This window comes from Vicia villosa, linkage group LG6 (assembly GCF_029867415.1).
Source record: "Vicia villosa cultivar HV-30 ecotype Madison, WI linkage group LG6, Vvil1.0, whole genome shotgun sequence".
NCBI classification, from domain to species: domain Eukaryota; kingdom Viridiplantae; phylum Streptophyta; class Magnoliopsida; order Fabales; family Fabaceae; genus Vicia; species Vicia villosa.
This window is the reverse complement of record NC_081185.1, coordinates 104,369,400-104,397,114: the sequence shown is the minus strand read 5'-3', so window position 1 is coordinate 104,397,114 and position 27,715 is coordinate 104,369,400. Positions and strand designations below refer to the sequence as shown.

Sequence of the window (27,715 nt, the reverse complement as noted above, 5' to 3'; positions counted from 1 at the left end):
TTAGAGAGAAACAAGAGCATAATACACTGTAGCAAACATAGAGTTGAAGATTGGAAGCCTTGATTGTCGATTAATCGCCTTTGATGCTTGTTGATCTTCATCCTTTCCTTCTTGTGCAATCTACCATTCTCATGGATAGCTAAATCCCTTTTGTATCAAGATAAGATGTAATCTTCCTAGCCTTTTGTATGTTTTTATTGTGAATATATGTGTATGAACAAGTGATGATCAATATAGATGGTTTAGTTTGTTTATTAAAGCTTTTTCTTTGGTATAAATGTTTGAGACATCAATGTTTGTATCTAGACCTAACTCATCATCTTTCAAACTATAAGTTGCAGACATGGATTTAGAGTTTGATGTTTACTAAGTATCGGTTTTTAAAACGTTATTTGTATTGTTTAAACGGTGGAGAAATCGTCGGTTAAACAATACGGTAAATCTAGCTATATCGTTGCGGACACGGACGATATAGGTGTCGATACGTAATTATATTGATCGTTAGCAAGTTCATAAGCATATATTTATAAGGAAACATACAAACTTAGGTCGATGAAATCGAATCTTGATGCATTTTCTTTAACTTAGAACCTTCATTAATTTACTCTTTGCTACTAAAGTGATTGAATGACCTTTTGCAAACCTAAAACTAAAGTAACATTAACTCAAGACAAAATAGACTATAGAACGGCGGTGATATCGCAATAATCCCTGTGGGTACGATATAAACGAAAAGTACACCACAATACTCTTTCAACAAAATTGTATGTTAATTGGTGTGTATATGATGTGGTAATAGTGGGTAAATGGTGTATGATGTTAGATTGTCGAAATAAGTTGTTTTGGTATGTTAGGGGGGTGTTTGGGTGGGTTTAAAGTGATTAAAATTGTTGTAGCGTGATTAAAAACTGATATTTTTTGAAAAGTTGTAGGTGTCAATGGATTAACACCTTGGACCGATCGATTGGTCCATTCAAAATTTCAACAAAATAAGAAATAGAGAGCGTGGAACAACTGATTGCTGCTGAGGCTAATCGATTGGTTCCTTTTGGAAATTGACAAAATTGAGCCAGGGAGTTGAGGACAATCGACTGGTCCTCTGTGCCAATTGATCGATTTGTTGCGGCAATTGATTGGTCCACCTGTGGTTTTGAGCATAACATGAGTATCGTTACTCCGATTGAGGATCGGTTTAAAGGGTTAGAAAGTTAACACGTAGTACTATCTAATGGTGATGAACTAAGAGGTTAAATGTGCATTTAATAGCGTGAATAATGTATTTTCCTTAAGGTGTAATGTTATGAATCGTTAATGATGGTGGAAGCAGTTTACTTTTTGTTACTGACGAATGAGATTTTGTGGTGTTGTACTAGTGATGCATCGTATAATATTATATATTGGTGAGTTATCGTTGGTGATGTATGATGGTGAGGTGTGTGGTTCTGATAAGAATTATTGGTGATGAATCTCGTATGACATTATTGCGGTATTTTCATACATCATGTATTTCAGAGTCCAGGTTTTGGCAATGAATTATAAATGGGAATTAATCAGTAATATAACTATGATTGTCCAAAATATTGGTGATGCGATTGTTCAGTATTATAAGTCTGACATCCAAATTGGTGAGTAGGATTAGCACCACATGCATATGGTGATAAGGTGATAAGAACATTGCATATACATTGCATTATCTAGTAATGTTTATAATTGTAATTGATGATGGTTATGGTTGTATTAGTGATGTTTGTGATTGCATTATGAATAAATAATCTGAATGTTAATTGTTTGAATATGCTACCCTTGCTATTTTTACACTGCTACCATATTTAAGCGTATTCTCACCTCTTTTGTTTGTTGTGGTGTATGTGCTCCTCTAGAGTATAGACGATCAGGTTAAAGAGTAGTTGCTTGAGGTAGATGATGATGTCAATACCTCCTTAGTTGCTTTATCGTCTCGGTCTTTATTAGCGTCGCTCTGATATGTAATATTGGGGACAGACTATTTAATTTTTGTTGTTGCATGTTTTATTTCATTTTGGTGCTGCTGAATCATTTCTACTGGGTATTTCAGGAGATTATTTTATTTTGGTTGATTTTATAGTTGCTAAACCATGCATGACACTCTAATTGTTTTAGTTAATTATTGAATTAATTTCTACTTTATATCGAGTCGGGAATTAGGGTGTTACAAAGATCAACATTAATCTCAACCAATCTACTCTTAGAAAACTTAACCAGCAGACCTGAAGCAAGCTCAAAATCTCTCATATTAGCCTTTATAGACCACAAATTCTCAACTTAAGGATCAGCTAAAATTAGAGTATCATCTGCATAATTAAGACAAGAACCTCCAAATTAGAGGAACTAACTCTAAAACCTGCAAAAAGACTCAACTCAATATCCCTCCTGATCAAACAACTAAGACCTTCATCCACTAGTAGGAAAATAAAAAGAGCTAGAGGATCTCCTTGTTTCACACCCCTTTGAATTTTAATCTCTTGAGTTAGGAAGCCATTAACCAACACAACAGGATTAGATACAAACACATATGCTCTAATCCAGGACCTCCCCTTATTATTAAAGCCAAATATGATAAGCATATAATCCAAAAAGCTCTAGCTAACTGAATAACAGGCTTTCTCAAAATCTACTTTGAAAATGAGACATGCCTTTTTAGATCGTTTAGCCAAATATATCACCTCATTCACATCCATCACTCTATTAACCAACATTCTCCCTTTCAAACAAGCCGACTAATTAAGATAAATAAAATTGTCCAACACCAACCTGGTCTCTTCGCTAGAACTTTGGCTACCAAATTATAAAGAAAACAACGAGGAAAATAGGTAGGAACTCACCCGACAGAGAGAGGTTCTTTATCTTAGGGATTAAAGTCACACAATAAGAGGAAAAACTACGAGTTAGCAACGCAAAACAATGAATCTGATTAAACATTATCCCTAAATCTTCCCTTAGCAAGTTCTAGAACCTTCTTTAAAAAGAGAAATTAAACCCATCAGGACTAGAGTTCTCATTCTCATCACATTGAGCCAAAACCATATTTAACTCCTAAAGGAAAAAGGGAGTTTTCAAGGACAAATTATTTGCCACTAAAAATAATGGAATGAAGCCTCATCTAGCCCGAGCCATTCAATATTCGGATCTTTAAACCGCTCTGTAAAATTGCTCAGAACCTGTTACCGAATTTTGGACACCCCACCAATCCAACCATCATCCACCTTAAGAGCTAGGATCATATTTCCCTTACTTTTACTTGTGGATGAAGCATGAAATAAATCTGAATTAGCATCCATTTCTTTAAGCCACCTAGCTTCCGATCTTTGAAACATTTGAGAGTCCTTAGTCGTGAGTAAAGCTTGTAAATCCCCAATGACATTAGACCTAGTCCCTACCTCCTCCTCAAATAAGACCCTTTGGCCGACCAGTAACTCTAAGATCCTTGCTACATCTTTGAGAGTCTCAATTTAGCAATCATGATTACAAAATTAAATTCACCTAAAACAGACCAGATGTCTCCTCCAAGTTTGGACTTACGTAGACAAAGGCCGATCTGCATACTTATTTTATCCGAAAAGGATGACTTAGAATAGATATTTCCATAATACAAACCCGCTTAGATATATCCAACTCCAAACAAACACCAAGAAATTCAGGATCCGAGAAGGAAAAAGCACTACTACAAAGCGCGTAAACAACAACGCCATGGTCACCACAGTTCTTCCCTACACCGTGATAACATCTCTAAACTAAGGCGCTCCCATATTATTTTTGTTTTTTGATTTCATATTAATTGTATATAACAACAGTTGATGAGCCAACCTTGGTGAAATCATCAAGATTTCATAGGTTCGAACCTCAACGCCATCATATATATTATTCCATTAATATTAAGGCGCGCCTTGTCTTTTTTATTTATTTTTAAATAAAAATATTTAAAGATTTATAACTACCGTTGGTTTGTTCCACCATTGTGATATAGTTTGTTTTTTTATTTAAAATTTTTAATTGTAAATTAAACACTGGCGCTTCTTTATGAAATTTCACTATGAAACTAATATATCATAACGGTTTATTGTTTTGGCCGTGGTGGTATCTTTATAATATTATACACTCTTAGTTAGATTGTCTCTTCAGTATCCTTTTTTCCATTGAAAAAAGAAATTAGACGAAATAATACATGATTTCAACCCTAAAACCTAACGTTCAATACTGTGAAACAATACACGACTTTAACCAAAACACCATCGTTCACCCTAGCTTGTCTCTTCAGTATCAATTCTTCACTGTGTATTTTTCATTTTTGTCATCATCTTCAAGGTTGAAAAGACCATCACGATCGTGACGTCGAGAAAGAAGAGTACACCAACCAAGTTGTCACCGTCGAGAAGGAAGACAACAACAACAACACCGTCGTTGCCGCAAGGAAGGAAACTTACACCAACACCAACACCAACACCAACATCATTTACTTAGTCATCACATTTAGGGTACGTAAATATATTCCCCTTGCATCTACATTAAACTTCATATTCCATTGTTTATGTTGTTGTTGTTTAAGTTGTGGTTGTTTATGTTCTTATTGTTCATGTTGTTGTTGTTTTTGAACGTAGATGTCGACCTTGTTGAGTTCTTTATCAGATACTAGCGAAGAACATCAAACATATGAGTGTTGTGCGAATGAAACTCAAAAAGATGACACTCAATCAAAAAGATCACAAAGAGGTGTCACAATGATGCCCTAATTCACATCAGTCCGCAACTCATCAAGTGAAAAAACTCTGATCGAATTGGATTCGGTCTATATAGTAGTTGATTGTGAACATTACTCTACTTTTAAGAGTTATGTTGCGTTCCTTGGTGTTAGAACAAGAAATGTTCTGATCAATATTCTTAGTTTTGATGATAACATTATATATGAATTTTGTATAAGAGAATGTGGTACTCTAATTATTCACGTTTTCCATTTCAGGAAAAGTATAAAAGAGTATGCACAAATCAGCGTTCAGAAGCACTGACCCAGAAGTTCTGGATGGCTTCATCAGAACATGGTCTGGCAAGACATCAAAAGATGGTCCTGCAGAATCAGAACATGATCTGGAAAGCATCAAAAGATGGCATTCAGAAGGAAAACTCTGAAGATCTGATGGTATCACGCTCAAAGCACTTCAAATTCTGAAGACAGAAGTTGCATCTGCACCAAAGCTGAAGACTCTGATATTCAAACGTCTATTCTACATATTCTGAGTCCAGAAGAAAGTACAAGAAGAAAAGGCTATAACGTCAAATCTCTGACTAACAAAAGGAACGTTAGAATCTGCAAACGACAAAGTCAGTAAAAGCCGTGAAAGCATGGCTCGAGGTAGTTGACAAAAGTGTGAAACATTAAATGCAGCAGTGTACTATTCATGCAAAGCATTAAATGCTCCCAACGGTCGCATTTCCTCCAGCGCCTATAAATAGAAGTTCTGATTCAGAAGCAGCCATAACACTCTTGCGCAAAAATACCAAAACGCTATCAAATTGAAATCAAAGAAAAGCAAAGAAGAACTTCATCTTCAACCTCACAACTTTGTAATATTTTAGTGAGTGTTACGAACTAGAATTTAAGAGAAATATCACTCGGTGATTACAGTTTTCTTAGAAGCAAATTAAACTCTTGTAATATTTATTTTACATTAATTGTAAAAGGATTTCCTAGAGTGATCAAGTTGTGAGCTGTAGACTCTAGAAGACTTAGAGGGTATCTAAGTGGAGAACCATTGTAATTAGTTTGATTAGTGGATTAAATCCTCAGTTGAGGTAAATCACCTTGTCAGGGGTGGACTGGAGTAGTTTAGTTAACAACGAACCAGGATAAAAATAATTGTGTTATTTATTCTTATCTACCATTTTTGAGAAAGATCCCTTATTCAATCCCCCCTTTCTAAGCGTTTTTCACTCATTCACTTGGACAGAGCAAAATAAGTATATTGATAGATGATTGGAAACAAGTGGATGAGGAATTCAAATAAAGCATATGGACAGACATTAAGGTATTACATACTATAATTTTCATATATTAGATATCACTATCTATAATTTCTAATACATTGATTTAAATGTAGTTGACTTTTGAGTTTACCGATGACTCAAAGTTGAAAAAATGTGGATCTCTTATGCTGGTACTCGTTGGAGGGGATTTAAGTCACAGCTCACGGCTGACTATATTAGGAAGCCTAAGATCGGTCTTTATCTTTCACGGAAAAGATATAGTTTTATATCAAAGAAGCAATGGAAGAAGTTTGCGAAGATACTTCATTTTGAGGATTTCAAGGTTGGTACTAGTCTTATTTAAGCGATAATGTTATGCTAATGAGTTAACACTAATCATATGTACATGTATATATATATATATATATATATATATATATATATATATATATATTTCACTATGTTAATAATAGCTTTAAAGCGAAGTAGGAATACGTAACAAGGCAAAGAACATGTACCCCCGTAGATTGTCTCGTGGGGGTTGGAGGAAACTTGAGAAAAGAATCATGCTTGAAAAATAACCACAAACAAGAGATGATCGCTTCCATCCCCATCGTCAATACATGAGAAATGGAAGAGGGCTCAATTAAGACCAAATGGAGAGTACACCTCTGAGACGACAATAGTAGTTGCAGAGAAAATTGTAAGTATGATTTATTTTGCTTATGTTATTTGTTATTTAAATGCGCTGGTAACAATATACGTTAGTTGCTCATGTTGTGTAGGATGAGTTGGTTGAGGCAGCTCATAAAGGCGAATTTGTTCTAGAAGCACGACATGACATATTACTAGAAGCAATCGGAACAGATGAGAATGATGGGCGTGTCCGTGGTGTGGGAGAAGGTGTCAGCTTGAAGTTATTCTTTGGGTCTAAAAAAAGTACCGAAAGCTCGGAATTGAATGCACAAAAACAAAAGATTGAAAATTTTGAGAAGCAATTAGAAGAACAGATGAGGATGTTAGATGAGGAGAGGGAAAAAGGGAGAAAAATATGGAAAAGTTTCAAGAGTTATATTCGGTATGTGCTTTACTTGAGAATTTAGTGTTTTATAAAAAATGTGATATATATTGTGCTTATTTTTGTTCTAACTGAATATTATGATTATGATCAAACTCTAAGTAGAAGTGTTGTACATCGTGCTTCTACAAAAGAAAGTAATTGTTCAGCCCCTTTCCCACTCCAGCTAACCGCAATGAGTTATTGGACCCTAGCTCAAATGAAATCACCATGTTATACTTGAACGTTGCGGTGATAAATGATACACAACCTCTTGCGCTAGAACATTGTCCATATGTGGAGTTATTCTATTACAGTCCTGAAGATGTAAGAGATTTTTTCGGTGGATATAAGTGCTGAACGTAGGGATATTGCAAGTTTGGTGCACGTAAGTATATAGTTGAATATACATGTCATTATAGAACATTATCATTTTTTGTATTTCCTCAATTAATTTATTCATTTTATTTAACCATTTAGGTACATTCACCGTATTTGTATAGAGTTAAATAAATAGAGTATTTATGGAATCCTGGATTCGTTTTTTATTCGATGGACGTATAATCAACCAAGAGAAATTCAAGATTATTTGAAAAAACGGTTAAATGAGGGAGGAAAAGAATGTTACTTCGTACCATTTCTCTGTTCGTACGTATTTTTTAATTGATGTTTATGTATTATATATTTAGTTTTGTTTTAGCAAATACTAATAATATAGATGCTCATGAACCACTCGACAAGAAAATGAAAGAAATAATTAATTCGTAAATGTATGTTACATTCATTTTCTTTGACATTGTATGTAGTTTAGCATGTAATATGTTTAATTCATATTCAATGTACAGTGTTGTGGAGCAAGTGAATATGATGAAAAATGTTAGAAGAAAGTCCTCATGGATCTCTCCTAAAGTAAGTGGTCCGATTACCCGTTTCTTTCATTTACATTCATGTGTGGTTATATTCATGTGTGGTTACATTCATGTGTGGTTACATTCATTTGTAGACGAGAAAACAATTCAAGAAATACGAGTGTGGGTATTATGTCATGAAATACATGTTAAACATTGTCCTTGCCGGCATTGTTGATTCATGGGATAAGATATATATGTCATAATATGTTTACATATATTAATATATAAGTTGACTATTGAATTATTATCATGCGTGATATTTTCTTTTTTGCTCTTTCATATGTAGATGTTTAACGATGTAACTCTATTCCCCGTTGAGGACTTTGTCGATCTTTGTAAACGTTGGGCATATATTCATAATGTGCTTAAGGGTCCTATGATTTGATTTATTGAGACGTGCTAATGATTTATTTTCTGTATATGATGATGTGAATATTACTTTTGACTTAAACATATTGTGTTTGATGTAAATATTAATTTTGCCTTTTAATGCACAATGTTAGCTGTTTTTTATGCATGGTTAACAAAAATACGGGTTGTTGTAAGTTCTCTGATATGGTTATAATAGTTACATGATAAAAAATGGGAAGAATTTGAGAAGCAGAGAATTGCATATTTAAAACAGAGGAAGTTTTGGCAACGTTTATAAAACCTAACCGTGATTGTATATTGAATGGTGACCAGAATAATTTAAATTATAAAATGTTGATGCTGAGAATCGAACCTGTAACCTTTAGTTATATCACAACGGTTGGATTCATTGTGATATGGCGCGCGCTTTCTACAAAAATCAACAACGGTCTCTAGACCATGATTGTAAGTACCACATATACAACCATACGCTACATAATAACGCCTGGTCCTGTGTGGTTATATATCTTTCCCAACCGTTGTTTAATGCCTTTTGTAATAATGAAATGACCTCTCTTCAAACTACACTAGATCGAAAGAAGACCACCACTATTGTCCATTGCGAGTGTAAAACTTCAATCACAAAACTTATTCCTTCAAAGGAATTAGGGTTTAGGAATGTAGATAGCTAAACTGTTTTGGATCTGAATCCTAAACAAACTCATGCATATATAATGACAACAAACAAATTTTCTACCAATATTTTCCGGAAAAGAATAGTTACTGTCTACTGTCTTCCCCACCAACACTGCAATCCAAAATGTTACTATATATATTTATATCAACTTGGAAAATGTGTGTCCATTCATTCTTTTTCCAAACAATCCAAGAAGAAGTTGATAATAAGGGCCATTGAGGTTTTGGCATAACATGAATGAATCACAAATTGTTTGATTTGGAAATATATGTGCAAATTTGAAGCTTATAAAACAAGACAAAAGAGTGCACTGGATTTATTAGTAAGCATTGTTTTGATTAGTCGTCCGTGTTCTTGATTGCTTGCAACACTGCTTGTTTCACCACTTGCGCGTTGATACTGTCGTCCTTGTGACTCTGCATAATGTATATATTCACATGATTTAGAGAGAGGAAACTTATTGGCCTCATCATATATATTTTATTTATCAACATATAACAGCTTTAGACAACAAGCTCTTTCTTTTGTTGGCTTGTTTACTTAACAAGGACTTAGATTGAAATTATTCCGAATGATTTAATAATAGGTGTTTTGTCTCCTTAGAAAATACCAAGAAAACAAAAAAGTTTATATGTTTTTTCTTCTTGACACCAAAATTTTATACATGATTAGAAACTAGTTTTATATTTTTTCTTCTTTTTAAAATTTCTCCCTTATCGAGTAAACACGTGACTTTAGATTCTGAGGGTACTCTGACAAAAAAATGCACTATATTTAACATCTCTCATTTATTTTATTGGGTGAAACTCATACATTTCAAACTATTGTGGAACTGAGTTCTACTAAATAGAGATTGAAATGATTACATAAATTCACTCATGAAAAGATAGTACGTATACATTTCTTTTGATATAGTAACTCCTTTAACTTTAATTATTTAGCTTTCAAACGTGAAAATGAAATCAAACTTATACAATATAATTGTATGCTATCTATCAAAGTCACTTCTAGGAGTGGTTTTCTATTTACTCTCTTCCTTAAATATAAACAAAAATCACTTCATAGAATATTAATTTTGACCGTGGTTTTATCCTGCATTTTGCAACTGTATTTATGACCACAATATTACTGATGCGGTAGTATTTGTAACAGGATTGAGCCGTAATTATAGTAGTGTAATTTAAAATTACGTGTCCAACCACACATTATAGAAATTGCATCAGAGAATTTCGAACAAGTTATTTTTAAATATTTTCATCAAAACTCAATTTCAGATTTCCAAAACTCAACTTAGTTCTGTTGTAAAGAAAAATCTTTAACATAAGTGTTTTCAACGGTGTATTTCAAACACCTTTTATTCAAAATTCACATTGTGATTGCCGCAATGCACATCGCAACAATCACAATAACCATACTCACAACACCTACAACCGGATAACCGTAATTTAAAATCATATTTCGATCTTCACCAACGGACCAATTCTTAGAGGTTACTAACATACTTGTTAATGGGTAGTGACTAATCCTATAGAAATGGTTGATCAACTTAAAGTTTGTCATGGTCTTTGGTTTACTTATAGAAAAGAAAGGATATTTAATTTATTTTCTTCAATTTTATGGATTAATCCACCCTCTTATCTAAATTCAAAGTATATGTAATTAAAACTTTATTATTGAAAAAAGTTTTGAGGACAGTTGTATTACTATCTAACTAAATTTGCTTATAAAATAAAAATATGATATAAATTGTCTTACATCTCCTCCCACAGCTTCTAGTTGGAAAGTGTCTTCACAAGAAACCCTAGCATCAAGCACATCAAGTCCCAAATCTTCAAAAGCTTCCAGTATTGACACCAGCATTCCAGGTTTATTCTTCTCTAAAAGCACATTAATTAAGAAACCCTTTTCTAGGGTTTCCACACTCACCTTCAAAAAATAAAAATAATAATTAGAGAATGAAAATACATGCACCAATAATGAACTATGTTATAGTACTCTTATAAATACATGCAACAATAATATAACTACCATAGGTAGCTCATCCATTTGAGAGGAAGAGGACTCAACAATTCCTAACTCAGAGTTCAGTCCCTCAACTTTTTGCTTCAATTCTTGTATATATTTGGAGGCATCAACAATAATTGAGGCTTTGTTTATCTGAAAATTACCCATTTTAACTTCATTAATTTTGCAAAATGATAAAAAAAATAACAATCATAGTTGAAGAAACAAAAGCATAATCTCTTCATTAATTTGAGTATAATGAATTAACAAATTATAGTTTTGATTAATATCTTTCTAACACACACAAAATATTCACACACATGAGATATATAAACCAATATTAATTACAGCACTAGAGTTTGTGACTTCTCGAAGTTGTTGAAACGTGTGTTGGAGAGCCAATCTTCTTTGATCCTTTGAATCCATGCTTAGTTATTCTCCTTTTTATAGCTTCTGTTTACTTGGTTTTGGGTTTCTTTCCCTTTGGTTTCACATGTGGTGGCTTTGGAGGTTTTTCTTTTTCTATATAATATATAATATAATATATAATGAGCATATTGGCTAGTAAACTTACACAAAATTATTATTGTAATGTATGCTCTCTTGTTTGTTTGCTTGACGGCTACCTAAATATTCCTTACAACAGATTATGTTTTTTCACTAGTGGAATGCACAATTGACCCTATGCTTTTCATGACTATAAACATGAAAATAATTATCCTTTTGTTTTTTTATATAAGATTTACTATTTAATATTTTTTTACAGCTAAAAATAATTAAAGTATCAGTCAAAATCAAAACACAAACACTCAAAGGACGAGTACAACTTGCTTGCAAAAGACGAGTACAACACTCAAAGTTAGAGAAATTTCTAACCAACTAAAACCTAGTTCAAATAAAATAATGTGTTTTTGCAAAATTTATTGAAATTACACTTGGTGTAAGAAATTTCTCCTATGAAAGATCATTTTCACGCCTTCAATTTAATGTTCTAGATGAGATTGTTAACGATACACTTCATGCTATTAAAGATGATATCGTTTCTCAAATTCCACAAACCCCCGTATTACCGCCATCCAAATGACACCCTCCTTGTTCGTTCACCTTAACATTTTTCTTTCTAATACAAGAGACTATTGGAGAAAATTTTCCATATAATCACTTCAGGTTCCACTTTCAACCCAATCCATATTTCAATTTTTTCCACATCGCCACCGAAATGGGACACAGAGAAGATGAACTAAAGATTCCTCCTCCATCAAACAAAACATACATTTATAATCAGATAAAGGAATATCAATATCTCTTAGGAGAAGAAGATCTTTCGTCGAAATCCTATTCAAGAAACACCTCCAAGCAAAAGCTCTGATGTTGTACGAAACCCTACTTTCGAATACCCTTCATCGGCAACAGCCGATTCACGCCTCTGGGCCACCAAATCATACCATGTTTTCGTAGAATATCCCATGTCGAAATCCAGCCTACAAACCACCCTGTCCAAGTGTTCCTTGACAGGGACAACTAAACATAACAGCAGCTTCTGCTCCAAAATCACAGCATCCAAACCCAAACCGATTCTAAGGCCGAGATCATCCCACACCCAAGAATCCTCTTCCCAGCTTCTCATACCTCTCACCTCTATTTCCTTCAAATAACTTATGGCACACAACCCTAGAAATATGTCCCTCAAACAAGAGTCCCCTGACCATTTGGCCTCCCAAAATAGAATGGACTTCTCGCTTCCTAACTCAAATTTCGAATTACCAACAAACATAGGATCCAATAAAGAAAATTTCAGTTTCACCAAATCATTCCACCAAGCCGAATTAGAGAAGATTATTCTAGAAATCATGATTACAAAATTAAATTCACCTAAAACAGACCAGATGTCTCCTCCAAGTTTGGACTTACGTAGACAAAGGCCAATCTGCATACTTATTTTATCCGAAAAGGATGACTTAGAATAGATATTTCCATAATACAAACCCGCTTAGATATATCCAACTCCAAACAAACACCAAGAAATTCAGGATCCGAGAAGGAAAAAGCACTACTACAAAGCGCGTAAACAACAACGCCATGGTCACCACAGTTCTTCCCTACACCGTGATAACATCTCTAAACTAAGGCGCTCCCATATTATTTTTGTTTTTTGATTTCATATTAATTGTATATAACAACAGTTGATGAGCCAACCTTGGTGAAATCATCAAGATTTCATAGGTTCGAACCTCAACGCCATCATATATATTATTCCATTAATATTAAGGCGCGCCTTGTCTTTTTTATTTATTTTTAAATAAAAATATTTAAAGATTTATAACTACCGTTGGTTTGTTCCACCATTGTGATATAGTTTGTTTTTTTATTTAAAATTTTTAATTGTAAATTAAACACTGGCGCTTCTTTATGAAATTTCACTATGAAACTAATATATCATAACGGTTTATTGTTTTGGCCGTGGTGGTATCTTTATAATATTATACACTCTTAGTTAGATTGTCTCTTCAGTATCCTTTTTTCCATTGAAAAAAGAAATTAGACGAAATAATACATGATTTCAACCCTAAAACCTAACGTTCAATACTGTGAAACAATACACGACTTTAACCAAAACACCATCGTTCACCCTAGCTTGTCTCTTCAGTATCAATTCTTCACTGTGTATTTTTCATTTTTGTCATCATCTTCAAGGTTGAAAAGACCATCACGATCGTGACGTCGAGAAAGAAGAGTACACCAACCAAGTTGTCACCGTCGAGAAGGAAGACAACAACAACAACACCGTCGTTGCCGCAAGGAAGGAAACTTACACCAACACCAACACCAACATCATTTACTTAGTCATCACATTTAGGGTACGTAAATATATTCCCCTTGCATCTACATTAAACTTCATATTCCATTGTTTATGTTGTTGTTGTTTAAGTTGTGGTTGTTTATGTTCTTATTGTTCATGTTGTTGTTGTTTTTGAACGTAGATGTCGACCTTGTTGAGTTCTTTATCAGATACTAGCGAAGAACATCAAACATATGAGTGTTGTGCGAATGAAACTCAAAAAGATGACACTCAATCAAAAAGATCACAAAGAGGTGTCACAATGATGCCCTAATTCACATCAGTCCGCAACTCATCAAGTGAAAAAACTCTGATCGAATTGGATTCGGTCTATATAGTAGTTGATTGTGAACATTACTCTACTTTTAAGAGTTATGTTGCGTTCCTTGGTGTTAGAACAAGAAATGTTCTGATCAATATTCTTAGTTTTGATGATAACATTATATATGAATTTTGTATAAGAGAATGTGGTACTCTAATTATTCACGTTTTCCATTTCAGGAAAAGTATAAAAGAGTATGCACAAATCAGCGTTCAGAAGCACTGACCCAGAAGTTCTGGATGGCTTCATCAGAACATGGTCTGGCAAGACATCAAAAGATGGTCCTGCAGAATCAGAACATGATCTGGAAAGCATCAAAAGATGGCATTCAGAAGGAAAACTCTGAAGATCTGATGGTATCACGCTCAAAGCACTTCAAATTCTGAAGACAGAAGTTGCATCTGCACCAAAGCTGAAGACTCTGATATTCAAACGTCTATTCTACATATTCTGAGTCCAGAAGAAAGTACAAGAAGAAAAGGCTATAACGTCAAATCTCTGACTAACAAAAGGAACGTTAGAATCTGCAAACGACAAAGTCAGTAAAAGCCGTGAAAGCATGGCTCGAGGTAGTTGACAAAAGTGTGAAACATTAAATGCAGCAGTGTACTATTCATGCAAAGCATTAAATGCTCCCAACGGTCGCATTTCCTCCAGCGCCTATAAATAGAAGTTCTGATTCAGAAGCAGCCATAACACTCTTGCGCAAAAATACCAAAACGCTATCAAATTGAAATCAAAGAAAAGCAAAGAAGAACTTCATCTTCAACCTCACAACTTTGTAATATTTTAGTGAGTGTTACGAACTAGAATTTAAGAGAAATATCACTCGGTGATTACAGTTTTCTTAGAAGCAAATTAAACTCTTGTAATATTTATTTTACATTAATTGTAAAAGGATTTCCTAGAGTGATCAAGTTGTGAGCTGTAGACTCTAGAAGACTTAGAGGGTATCTAAGTGGAGAACCATTGTAATTAGTTTGATTAGTGGATTAAATCCTCAGTTGAGGTAAATCACCTTGTCAGGGGTGGACTGGAGTAGTTTAGTTAACAACGAACCAGGATAAAAATAATTGTGTTATTTATTCTTATCTACCATTTTTGAGAAAGATCCCTTATTCAATCCCCCCTTTCTAAGCGTTTTTCACTCATTCACTTGGACAGAGCAAAATAAGTATATTGATAGATGATTGGAAACAAGTGGATGAGGAATTCAAATAAAGCATATGGACAGACATTAAGGTATTACATACTATAATTTTCATATATTAGATATCACTATCTATAATTTCTAATACATTGATTTAAATGTAGTTGACTTTTGAGTTTACCGATGACTCAAAGTTGAAAAAATGTGGATCTCTTATGCTGGTACTCGTTGGAGGGGATTTAAGTCACAGCTCACGGCTGACTATATTAGGAAGCCTAAGATCGGTCTTTATCTTTCACGGAAAAGATATAGTTTTATATCAAAGAAGCAATGGAAGAAGTTTGCGAAGATACTTCATTTTGAGGATTTCAAGGTTGGTACTAGTCTTATTTAAGCGATAATGTTATGCTAATGAGTTAACACTAATCATATGTACATGTATATATATATATATATATATATATATATATATATATATATATATATATATATATATATATATTTCACTATGTTAATAATAGCTTTAAAGCGAAGTAGGAATACGTAACAAGGCAAAGAACATGTACCCCCGTAGATTGTCTCGTGGGGGTTGGAGGAAACTTGAGAAAAGAATCATGCTTGAAAAATAACCACAAACAAGAGATGATCGCTTCCATCCCCATCGTCAATACATGAGAAATGGAAGAGGGCTCAATTAAGACCAAATGGAGAGTACACCTCTGAGACGACAATAGTAGTTGCAGAGAAAATTGTAAGTATGATTTATTTTGCTTATGTTATTTGTTATTTAAATGCGCTGGTAACAATATACGTTAGTTGCTCATGTTGTGTAGGATGAGTTGGTTGAGGCAGCTCATAAAGGCGAATTTGTTCTAGAAGCACGACATGACATATTACTAGAAGCAATCGGAACAGATGAGAATGATGGGCGTGTCCGTGGTGTGGGAGAAGGTGTCAGCTTGAAGTTATTCTTTGGGTCTAAAAAAAGTACCGAAAGCTCGGAATTGAATGCACAAAAACAAAAGATTGAAAATTTTGAGAAGCAATTAGAAGAACAGATGAGGATGTTAGATGAGGAGAGGGAAAAAGGGAGAAAAATATGGAAAAGTTTCAAGAGTTATATTCGGTATGTGCTTTACTTGAGAATTTAGTGTTTTATAAAAAATGTGATATATATTGTGCTTATTTTTGTTCTAACTGAATATTATGATTATGATCAAACTCTAAGTAGAAGTGTTGTACATCGTGCTTCTACAAAAGAAAGTAATTGTTCAGCCCCTTTCCCACTCCAGCTAACCGCAATGAGTTATTGGACCCTAGCTCAAATGAAATCACCATGTTATACTTGAACGTTGCGGTGATAAATGATACACAACCTCTTGCGCTAGAACATTGTCCATATGTGGAGTTATTCTATTACAGTCCTGAAGATGTAAGAGATTTTTTCGGTGGATATAAGTGCTGAACGTAGGGATATTGCAAGTTTGGTGCACGTAAGTATATAGTTGAATATACATGTCATTATAGAACATTATCATTTTTTGTATTTCCTCAATTAATTTATTCATTTTATTTAACCATTTAGGTACATTCACCGTATTTGTATAGAGTTAAATAAATAGAGTATTTATGGAATCCTGGATTCGTTTTTTATTCGATGGACGTATAATCAACCAAGAGAAATTCAAGATTATTTGAAAAAACGGTTAAATGAGGGAGGAAAAGAATGTTACTTCGTACCATTTCTCTGTTCGTACGTATTTTTTAATTGATGTTTATGTATTATATATTTAGTTTTGTTTTAGCAAATACTAATAATATAGATGCTCATGAACCACTCGACAAGAAAATGAAAGAAATAATTAATTCGTAAATGTATGTTACATTCATTTTCTTTGACATTGTATGTAGTTTAGCATGTAATATGTTTAATTCATATTCAATGTACAGTGTTGTGGAGCAAGTGAATATGATGAAAAATGTTAGAAGAAAGTCCTCATGGATCTCTCCTAAAGTAAGTGGTCCGATTACCCGTTTCTTTCATTTACATTCATGTGTGGTTATATTCATGTGTGGTTACATTCATGTGTGGTTACATTCATTTGTAGACGAGAAAACAATTCAAGAAATACGAGTGTGGGTATTATGTCATGAAATACATGTTAAACATTGTCCTTGCCGGCATTGTTGATTCATGGGATAAGATATATATGTCATAATATGTTTACATATATTAATATATAAGTTGACTATTGAATTATTATCATGCGTGATATTTTCTTTTTTGCTCTTTCATATGTAGATGTTTAACGATGTAACTCTATTCCCCGTTGAGGACTTTGTCGATCTTTGTAAACGTTGGGCATATATTCATAATGTGCTTAAGGGTCCTATGATTTGATTTATTGAGACGTGCTAATGATTTATTTTCTGTATATGATGATGTGAATATTACTTTTGACTTAAACATATTGTGTTTGATGTAAATATTAATTTTGCCTTTTAATGCACAATGTTAGCTGTTTTTTATGCATGGTTAACAAAAATACGGGTTGTTGTAAGTTCTCTGATATGGTTATAATAGTTACATGATAAAAAATGGGAAGAATTTGAGAAGCAGAGAATTGCATATTTAAAACAGAGGAAGTTTTGGCAACGTTTATAAAACCTAACCGTGATTGTATATTGAATGGTGACCAGAATAATTTAAATTATAAAATGTTGATGCTGAGAATCGAACCTGTAACCTTTAGTTATATCACAACGGTTGGATTCATTGTGATATGGCGCGCGCTTTCTACAAAAATCAACAACGGTCTCTAGACCATGATTGTAAGTACCACATATACAACCATACGCTACATAATAACGCCTGGTCCTGTGTGGTTATATATCTTTCCCAACCGTTGTTTAATGCCTTTTGTAATAATGAAATGACCTCTCTTCAAACTACACTAGATCGAAAGAAGACCACCACTATTGTCCATTGCGAGTGTAAAACTTCAATCACAAAACTTATTCCTTCAAAGGAATTAGGGTTTAGGAATGTAGATAGCTAAACTGTTTTGGATCTGAATCCTAAACAAACTCATGCATATATAATGACAACAAACAAATTTTCTACCAATATTTTCCGGAAAAGAATAGTTACTGTCTACTGTCTTCCCCACCAACACTGCAAGCCAAAATGTTACTATATATATTTATATCAACTTGGAAAATGTGTGTCCATTCATTCTTTTTCCAAACAATCCAAGAAGAAGTTGATAATAAGGGCCATTGAGGTTTTGGCATAACATGAATGAATCACAAATTGTTTGATTTGGAAATATATGTGCAAATTTGAAGCTTATAAAACAAGACAAAAGAGTGCACTGGATTTATTAGTAAGCATTGTTTTGATTAGTCGTCCGTGTTCTTGATTGCTTGCAACACTGCTTGTTTCACCACTTGCGCGTTGATACTGTCGTCCTTGTGACTCTGCATAATGTATATATTCACATGATTTAGAGAGAGGAAACTTATTGGCCTCATCATATATATTTTATTTATCAACATATAACAGCTTTAGACAACAAGCTCTTTCTTTTGTTGGCTTGTTTACTTAACAAGGACTTAGATTGAAATTATTCCGAATGATTTAATAATAGGTGTTTTGTCTCCTTAGAAAATACCAAGAAAACAAAAAAGTTTATATGTTTTTTCTTCTTGACACCAAAATTTTATACATGATTAGAAACTAGTTTTATATTTTTTCTTCTTTTTAAAATTTCTCCCTTATCGAGTAAACACGTGACTTTAGATTCTGAGGGTACTCTGACAAAAAAATGCACTATATTTAACATCTCTCATTTATTTTATTGGGTGAAACTCATACATTTCAAACTATTGTGGAACTGAGTTCTACTAAATAGAGATTGAAATGATTACATAAATTCACTCATGAAAAGATAGTACGTATACATTTCTTTTGATATAGTAACTCCTTTAACTTTAATTATTTAGCTTTCAAACGTGAAAATGAAATCAAACTTATACAATATAATTGTATGCTATCTATCAAAGTCACTTCTAGGAGTGGTTTTCTATTTACTCTCTTCCTTAAATATAAACAAAAATCACTTCATAGAATATTAATTTTGACCGTGGTTTTATCCTGCATTTTGCAACTGTATTTATGACCACAATATTACTGATGCGGTAGTATTTGTAACAGGATTGAGCCGTAATTATAGTAGTGTAATTTAAAATTACGTGTCCAACCACACATTATAGAAATTGCATCAGAGAATTTCGAACAAGTTATTTTTAAATATTTTCATCAAAACTCAATTTCAGATTTCCAAAACTCAACTTAGTTCTGTTGTAAAGAAAAATCTTTAACATAAGTGTTTTCAACGGTGTATTTCAAACACCTTTTATTCAAAATTCACATTGTGATTGCCGCAATGCACATCGCAACAATCACAATAACCATACTCACAACACCTACAACCGGATAACCGTAATTTAAAATCATATTTCGATCTTCACCAACGGACCAATTCTTAGAGGTTACTAACATACTTGTTAATGGGTAGTGACTAATCCTATAGAAATGGTTGATCAACTTAAAGTTTGTCATGGTCTTTGGTTTACTTATAGAAAAGAAAGGATATTTAATTTATTTTCTTCAATTTTATGGATTAATCCACCCTCTTATCTAAATTCAAAGTATATGTAATTAAAACTTTATTATTGAAAAAAGTTTTGAGGACAGTTGTATTACTATCTAACTAAATTTGCTTATAAAATAAAAATATGATATAAATTGTCTTACATCTCCTCCCACAGCTTCTAGTTGGAAAGTGTCTTCACAAGAAACCCTAGCATCAAGCACATCAAGTCCCAAATCTTCAAAAGCTTCCAGTATTGACACCAGCATTCCAGGTTTATTCTTCTCTAAAAGCACATTAATTAAGAAACCCTTTTCTAGGGTTTCCACACTCACCTTCAAAAAATAAAAATAATAATTAGAGAATGAAAATACATGCACCAATAATGAACTATGTTATAGTACTCTTATAAATACATGCAACAATAATATAACTACCATAGGTAGCTCATCCATTTGAGAGGAAGAGGACTCAACAATTCCTAACTCAGAGTTCAGTCCCTCAACTTTTTGCTTCAATTCTTGTATATATTTGGAGGCATCAACAATAATTGAGGCTTTGTTTATCTGAAAATTACCCATTTTAACTTCATTAATTTTGCAAAATGATAAAAAAAATAACAATCATAGTTGAAGAAACAAAAGCATAATCTCTTCATTAATTTGAGTATAATGAATTAACAAATTATAGTTTTGATTAATATCTTTCTAACACACACAAAATATTCACACACATGAGATATATAAACCAATATTAATTACAGCACTAGAGTTTGTGACTTCTCGAAGTTGTTGAAACGTGTGTTGGAGAGCCAATCTTCTTTGATCCTTTGAATCCATGCTTAGTTATTCTCCTTTTTATAGCTTCTGTTTACTTGGTTTTGGGTTTCTTTCCCTTTGGTTTCACATGTGGTGGCTTTGGAGGTTTTTCTTTTTCTATATAATATATAATATAATATATAATGAGCATATTGGCTAGTAAACTTACACAAAATTATTATTGTAATGTATGCTCTCTTGTTTGTTTGCTTGACGGCTACCTAAATATTCCTTACAACAGATTATGTTTTTTCACTAGTGGAATGCACAATTGACCCTATGCTTTTCATGACTATAAACATGAAAATAATTATCCTTTTGTTTTTTTATATAAGATTTACTATTTAACATTTTTTTACAGCTAAAAATAATTAAAGTATCAGTCAAAATCAAAACACAAACACTCAAAGGACGAGTACAACTTGCTTGCAAAAGACGAGTACAACACTCAAAGTTAGAGAAATTTCTAACCAACTAAAACCTAGTTCAAATAAAATAATGTGTTTTTGCAAAATTTATTGAAATTACACTTGGTGTAAGAAATTTCTCCTATGAAAGATCATTTTCACGCCTTCAATTTAATGTTCTAGATGAGATTGTTAACGATACACTTCATGCTATTAAAGATGATATCGTTTCTCAAATTCCACAAACCCCCGTATTACCGCCATCCAAATGACACCCTCCTTGTTCGTTCACCTTAACATTTTTCTTTCTAATACAAGAGACTATTGGAGAAAATTTTCCATATAATCACTTCAGGTTCCACTTTCAACCCAATCCATATTTCAATTTTTTCCACATCGCCACCGAAATGGGACACAGAGAAGATGAACTAAAGATTCCTCCTCCATCAAACAAAACATACATTTATAATCAGATAAAGGAATATCAATATCTCTTAGGAGAAGAAGATCTTTCGTCGAAATCCTATTCAAGAAACACCTCCAAGCAAAAGCTCTGATGTTGTACGAAACCCTACTTTCGAATACCCTTCATCGGCAACAGCCGATTCACGCCTCTGGGCCACCAAATCATACCATGTTTTCGTAGAATATCCCATGTCGAAATCCAGCCTACAAACCACCCTGTCCAAGTGTTCCTTGACAGGGACAACTAAACATAACAGCAGCTTCTGCTCCAAAATCACAGCATCCAAACCCAAACCGATTCTAAGGCCGAGATCATCCCACACCCAAGAATCCTCTTCCCAGCTTCTCATACCTCTCACCTCTATTTCCTTCAAATAACTTATGGCACACAACCCTAGAAATATGTCCCTCAAACAAGAGTCCCCTGACCATTTGGCCTCCCAAAATAGAATGGACTTCTCGCTTCCTAACTCAAATTTCGAATTACCAACAAACATAGGATCCAATAAAGAAAATTTCAGTTTCACCAAATCATTCCACCAAGCCGAATTAGAGAAGATTATTCTAGAAATACTTACGAAAAGGAATTGGTTCCGCAATGAACCGTATCTAGCCGACATCAAGTTCATCCATAACGAATTTTCCCCGTTAAGAATCCTTTAACTCCATTTAAAAAGCAACGCCACATTAAACTCCTCAATCTTCTTTACTCCTAATCCTCCTTTCTTCAACAATTGACAAATCCGATCCCATCATACTCAATGAATATTCCTCTTGTCCTCCTTAACACCCCACAAAACATTCTATTGAACCTTATGGATTTCTTTGCAGACTAACATAGAAGCACGATAAAATGAAAGCTGAAAAATTGAAATACTTGATAACACTAATTTGAGCAAAGTAATTCTTCCACCGAAACAAAGAAATCCGCCTTTCCAGTTACTCAACCTTGCCTTAAACTTTAGAATAAGTGGATTCCACGTCACTACTCTCCTCGGATTGCAACCTACCGGAATCCTGAGAAAAGAAAATGAACTCTCCTCGATCCTACAAGACAAAAAATTGGCAGATGCGGTAAGAAAGTGAACACTGATGTTAATACCAATTAATCTACTTTTTTGATAGTTGACTCCTAAACCCAACGCCACTTCGAACCCCCTAAGCACTGCTTTGAGGGCTTAAACCCGCTTCCAAGAACCATAATCATGTTTCCCGCTAGTCATACCTCATATTAGAACAACTTAAAATAACAAACAGAGTCAGAATCAAGCAAGTGAATATATTTTTGAAATATTAGAGAGTCAATTTAAAGATTGTGAGTTTTATTTTAGGACTTATGATCCCAATCGATACATTTTAATCAAACAATAGGGACTGGTACAAACCTGCCTTAATGTTTCGTCGGACTTGTAACTAGTAATTCTCCTACTGAACTTAGTGGAATGAGATGTTTATTAAGTTAAATATGTAACAAATTTTGTCTATTTTCATATGATATAAGGTTTACTCTTAAAGGATTTGGGTAGAGTGAGTTGTTTCCAAATTCCTAAGAACATGTCAAATAGTTGTACTGCAGAGTTTTCAAAACATTAATTGAACTTGCAATTCAATTTTCTAGCCTTTTACAGAACGAAATTGATCCAGGTCGAGGTCTATCTCGCGTTAAATCTTGTCTAGTTTGTAACGGTCTCAGTTTCAATTTTAAAAGATCTACGTAACTAAGTTTATAGGCAAATAACAAACATGGTATACTAACGGCAATTTGTAGTGTTTTGAATCTTGTTGTTAATTACGACAAAATTCAATATCAATTTGTAAGGAAAAGAAAAAGTAGCAACCAACATAAATGTTCTACAACAATAATAATTCGTACACAGATAATATAACAGAATAAGGCGAGAAAAAGATAAAAGTCTGTTTACCCAGTTTGATCAAACGATCTACTCTGGAGGAGAGAGCAACCCTCCAATTCACTATACTCAGAAAGTTGTTACAAGAGATTACTAATGAGTTACAAGAAAATAGCCTTCACAGTTCCCAAAGAACAAGCCCTATTTTCTACCCAAGTGTTTCCCAACCTCTCCAGCCCTCAATATAAGAATCACTCAAATCCAAGGTGTTTAGAAGTATTTCCCAATCCCCTTAGATAACTCCAAAGGGTTTCCAAAAACCTTTGCCTTTCTAAGTTTTCCCTTGGAACTCGTTAAACCCTTATTCTCCCTTGTTCCTGTAAGCTCTAAGATTGTCACACTATAATAATAAAAGAGATACATATTTATAATAGGCAAAATCCAACAAATACATACCAAATTCCAAAAATATTTCCTTAATTGTTAGAATAAAATATATTATTATAATCTTATAATATCTTTCAAATATTATAAATATCTTATAATATCTCTTAGACTATTATAAATATATATCTTATAATATCTTTTAGACTATTATAAATATATCTTATAATATCTTTTAGAATATTATAAATATCTTATAATATCTTTTTATATTAATTTATATGATCTCCAAATTAATATAAAATATTCTAACATTAACGATTGGATCAATGAACCGAACCGACCGAACCCGATACCGTAAATTACTCGAACCAAATTACTTTTCGGCTTTCTGAATTCTTGACAATCTCGAAATATGTTTTCTTTCTCTTTGTCAACAAAGATTTTAAGGCATATTCCAACAATCTCCACCTTGACTTTAAACCGTGTTGATACCAATTTAACAATCATTAACATTGCTGCTCTCTATACCAATTTGAAACTCTAATCAATAACCTTGATCAAGTTTAAATGTAACACCCCCATTTTATTCACTATTATTTTAGTAATTATATTGTTTGGCATTTTTAATAATTCTTTATTTATTTAGTTACTATGTGATATAATAATTATTTAAGTATTTAATTATGAGTGTGTGTTTGTGTTATTTGGCTTAATTGAGTAATTAGAGAGATATAATTAAATGGGCCTAAGTGATAGAAACATAATGGATGGATTGGTGGGTTAAGCCCAATTGACATAAGTGAGATAGTAAGAGAGGGTTAGGGTTTTAGAGGTTATTATTTTCATTTGGGGGAAAAGATAGGAAGAAGAGAAAAGAGGCAACAGGGAAGAGAACAATGGTGGAAGAGAAAAGCTAGAAGTAACCTCATTTTCGCAGCAAGTTTCAGCATTGAGTCACCTTAGCAAAACGGATGAATCTCTCAATCCAACCGTTGGATCTTCGCGTGGTTTTGACACAACGTTCCTGACTCATAGAGGTAAGTTCTGACCGGAGAGATTTTGATTTTGAGGGCTTTAAGTTTGTCTGATAAGCTGATTTCCGAACTAGTTTTTAGGTGTGTCTCTAAATTATGTTTGAAGGATTTCTTTTGGAGAAAAGCTTAGAGCTATGGTGAAAGAGTCCATATTTTCCAAGGTAAGGGTGGGGTTCTTTCATGCTAAAGGGTTGTATGATAGTATGTTATGGTGGGTTTGATTCTATACTTTGATATCCATGTTCTTCTATGTTGCAATTTTGGGTATTTGATGATTTGTTAGAATGTGATGATATAAATGTGATAAGTTGTGTGCAATTGATAATCTATGTGTATTAGATTGTTGTGTTTGTTATGGGTAAACCATTGATAGTGAAATAATGGGTTTTGTTGTAGAATTGGAAAATAATGGAATAGAAATATAATAGTTGAATTGAAATTAATATAGTTTTATTATTAATTGGATAATTAAATTATTAGTTGAATTGATTCCAATAAGTCTATGTGATTGGAATATACTTGGACTTGGACCAATTATTCGGTTTATCGGTAAATTACGGTATTTTGAGAAATTGACCGTAATTGTGTTTTGGTTGAATATTCAAGTTGAGAATAATATATTGTTATGTCAATGATGTTGTTTTGATAATTAACATTATTTCTACTTGATTTAGTTGATGATTAAAAGTCGATTTGTTTTACTTGACATATTGGCATATTGAGATTATTTTGAGAATTGACCTAAAATTGTGATTTCGGTTTGGATGCCTTTGTTGCGAATAATGTTGTGATTGCCAATATGATTATTATTGTGCACTGTTATGTGATTAACCCTATGGTATGAATCCTAGCTAATTGTCGTTAATTTAGTAGATTATGATGATAATTATGATGACTGTGTTAATATGTGAAATTGAGTAATTGTGCTGATATGCTGAAACACGATGATAATTGTAATGATCTTGATGATATGAGAATTGTATATTTGTGACGATTTTGTGAATACGTGATGTTGTATATATTTGTGAGGATGATTTTGTGACTAAGTGAAGATGAAATATTATGGTGATGTGAATTATCTCGTATAAATGGTAATTGATTGTGATATAGGCTTATGCCTCATGACGATATGTGATTGTGATGAGTATGCTATGTTGTCTTGTTTGTCGAGTCACATTTCATATGCATACTCTGTGACGGCCTGGATTGGCAAACTAGTGACGAAGGCTTATGCCTTGTGCCTCTGAATTGGGCAATTGGTGACGGGGGCTGAAACTCCGATTGGTACCACATGCATATGCATAGTTTGAGCCGCATTCGAGTTTGTATACCGAGTTGCATTCGATTCATTGTTATGATGTGTGGATGCATAGTTTGTGAATTTGAATTCATTTGATATTGATTATTGATGTGTTGTAGATATGATGCACGTGAATGAAACATATATGATGAGACTGTGAATATATATGTATTAATGATATATGTGTATAAGTTGGAATATATGATCCATGTTATTGTCGTGATGCAAATTGCTTATATTGAGAAGTGGTGAATTGTGTATGATATTATGTTGCTATATCTATTATCATACTTTCCTTTATATTGTTTGATATCTCACCCCTTCTGCTGATGTTTCCCCTACCATGGGAAATGGGCAGGTACTTAAGTATAGCTGCGGAAGTTTGTATCTTCATCGTGTCCGGTTGGTGTGTCGCTCTGATACGTAGCACTCGGGGGTTATCTATATTATTGTTTCTATATTGTTCATGTTTTAGTTGTTGAGTTCCAAATTGGATAATGAGAAGTACTATGATATTTGAAGTTGTTTCCGATTAAATAAGATGATTTGTTTATAAAGTCGAATGTTATGATTCCGCTGCATATTAAAATGAAGTTGGTTTGTCTAAGAGCTGTTATAAGTTGTTTTGTGCTTCTCTGAGATTAAAGTGATATGTATCTATTTATGAGTTGTTATATGAAGTAAATGTGATATCCCAAATGAATCCACTTGTTTCCAATTATCCTATTATTCTTTTGTAATTTAACAAGCCTACAGGTATGATTTTTCAACCACCCTTGACTCCACCTGTTTTCAAATGCCTCCCTGAAGGTTTTTCTTCTTTTGTTCTGCAGTCCTTCAGTCACATTAAAAATATAATATTCAAGGCTAGCATAACCGTCCCTTTGAGATGCTACAATAACCCTCCTTACCTTATCATGAGTCAAATGATAATCAGAGATCTCTGTAACTGTTCTCTCACTACTACTAGTATCCATAGTAGGAAACTCTACCCCAAACTGAGTTTTCTCTGTTATAGTTTCTACCAGGTTTCTCCCTTGGTTTTCACTATTCTCCCTCTGAAGAATTTATCCACCAACCAATTAAATTGTTTTAACCCCAGCTTTTCCCCAAAAACTCAATAACAATTCAGCGGTAACATGCATTTTTGTTCCTTGATTTTTGAAACCTTCATTATACTCATCTGCAACTTTCTCAAGACATTCATAATGCCTTAAACTCAAATCCCATAGTTCTTCCTTGTCATGAAAGCCTCCACTAGTTAATGATGAATGAATAACAACATTTGAACCTTCTAAAATATATAGACCCTTTAGCAATAATCAGTTCATCGCTCGAAATCTTCAACACTCCATGTTCAACTCTAGTACAATAGCCTAGATGATCTAACATACTTATATCGATAAAATATTCCGCTTGAGTTATGGAACATACCTCACATTGTGAATAAGAAGTTCAGGATCATCAAACATTT

The 27,715-nt window shown here is 33.3% G+C and overlaps 2 protein-coding genes across 2 annotated transcripts; both read right to left on the bottom strand.

Annotated features, from left to right (window-relative positions):
- Positions 1–9,209: 9,209 nt before the first annotated feature.
- On the bottom strand, positions 9,210–11,537 carry LOC131612008 (uncharacterized). Its single transcript, XM_058883824.1, has 4 exons — positions 11,363–11,537; positions 11,039–11,167; positions 10,766–10,936; positions 9,210–9,426 (listed from the first exon to the last, which is right to left on the bottom strand). The coding sequence occupies exons 1-4, from the start codon at positions 11,438–11,440 to the stop codon at positions 9,349–9,351; spliced, it is 456 nt and encodes a 151-aa protein (XP_058739807.1). The 5' UTR covers positions 11,441–11,537; the 3' UTR covers positions 9,210–9,348.
- Positions 11,538–18,588: 7,051 nt separating this feature from the next.
- LOC131612007 (uncharacterized) lies at positions 18,589–20,916 on the bottom strand. The gene is made up of 4 exons (XM_058883823.1): positions 20,742–20,916; positions 20,418–20,546; positions 20,145–20,315; positions 18,589–18,805 (listed from the first exon to the last, which is right to left on the bottom strand). The coding sequence occupies exons 1-4, from the start codon at positions 20,817–20,819 to the stop codon at positions 18,728–18,730; spliced, it is 456 nt and encodes a 151-aa protein (XP_058739806.1). The 5' UTR covers positions 20,820–20,916; the 3' UTR covers positions 18,589–18,727.
- Positions 20,917–27,715: the final 6,799 nt, after the last annotated feature.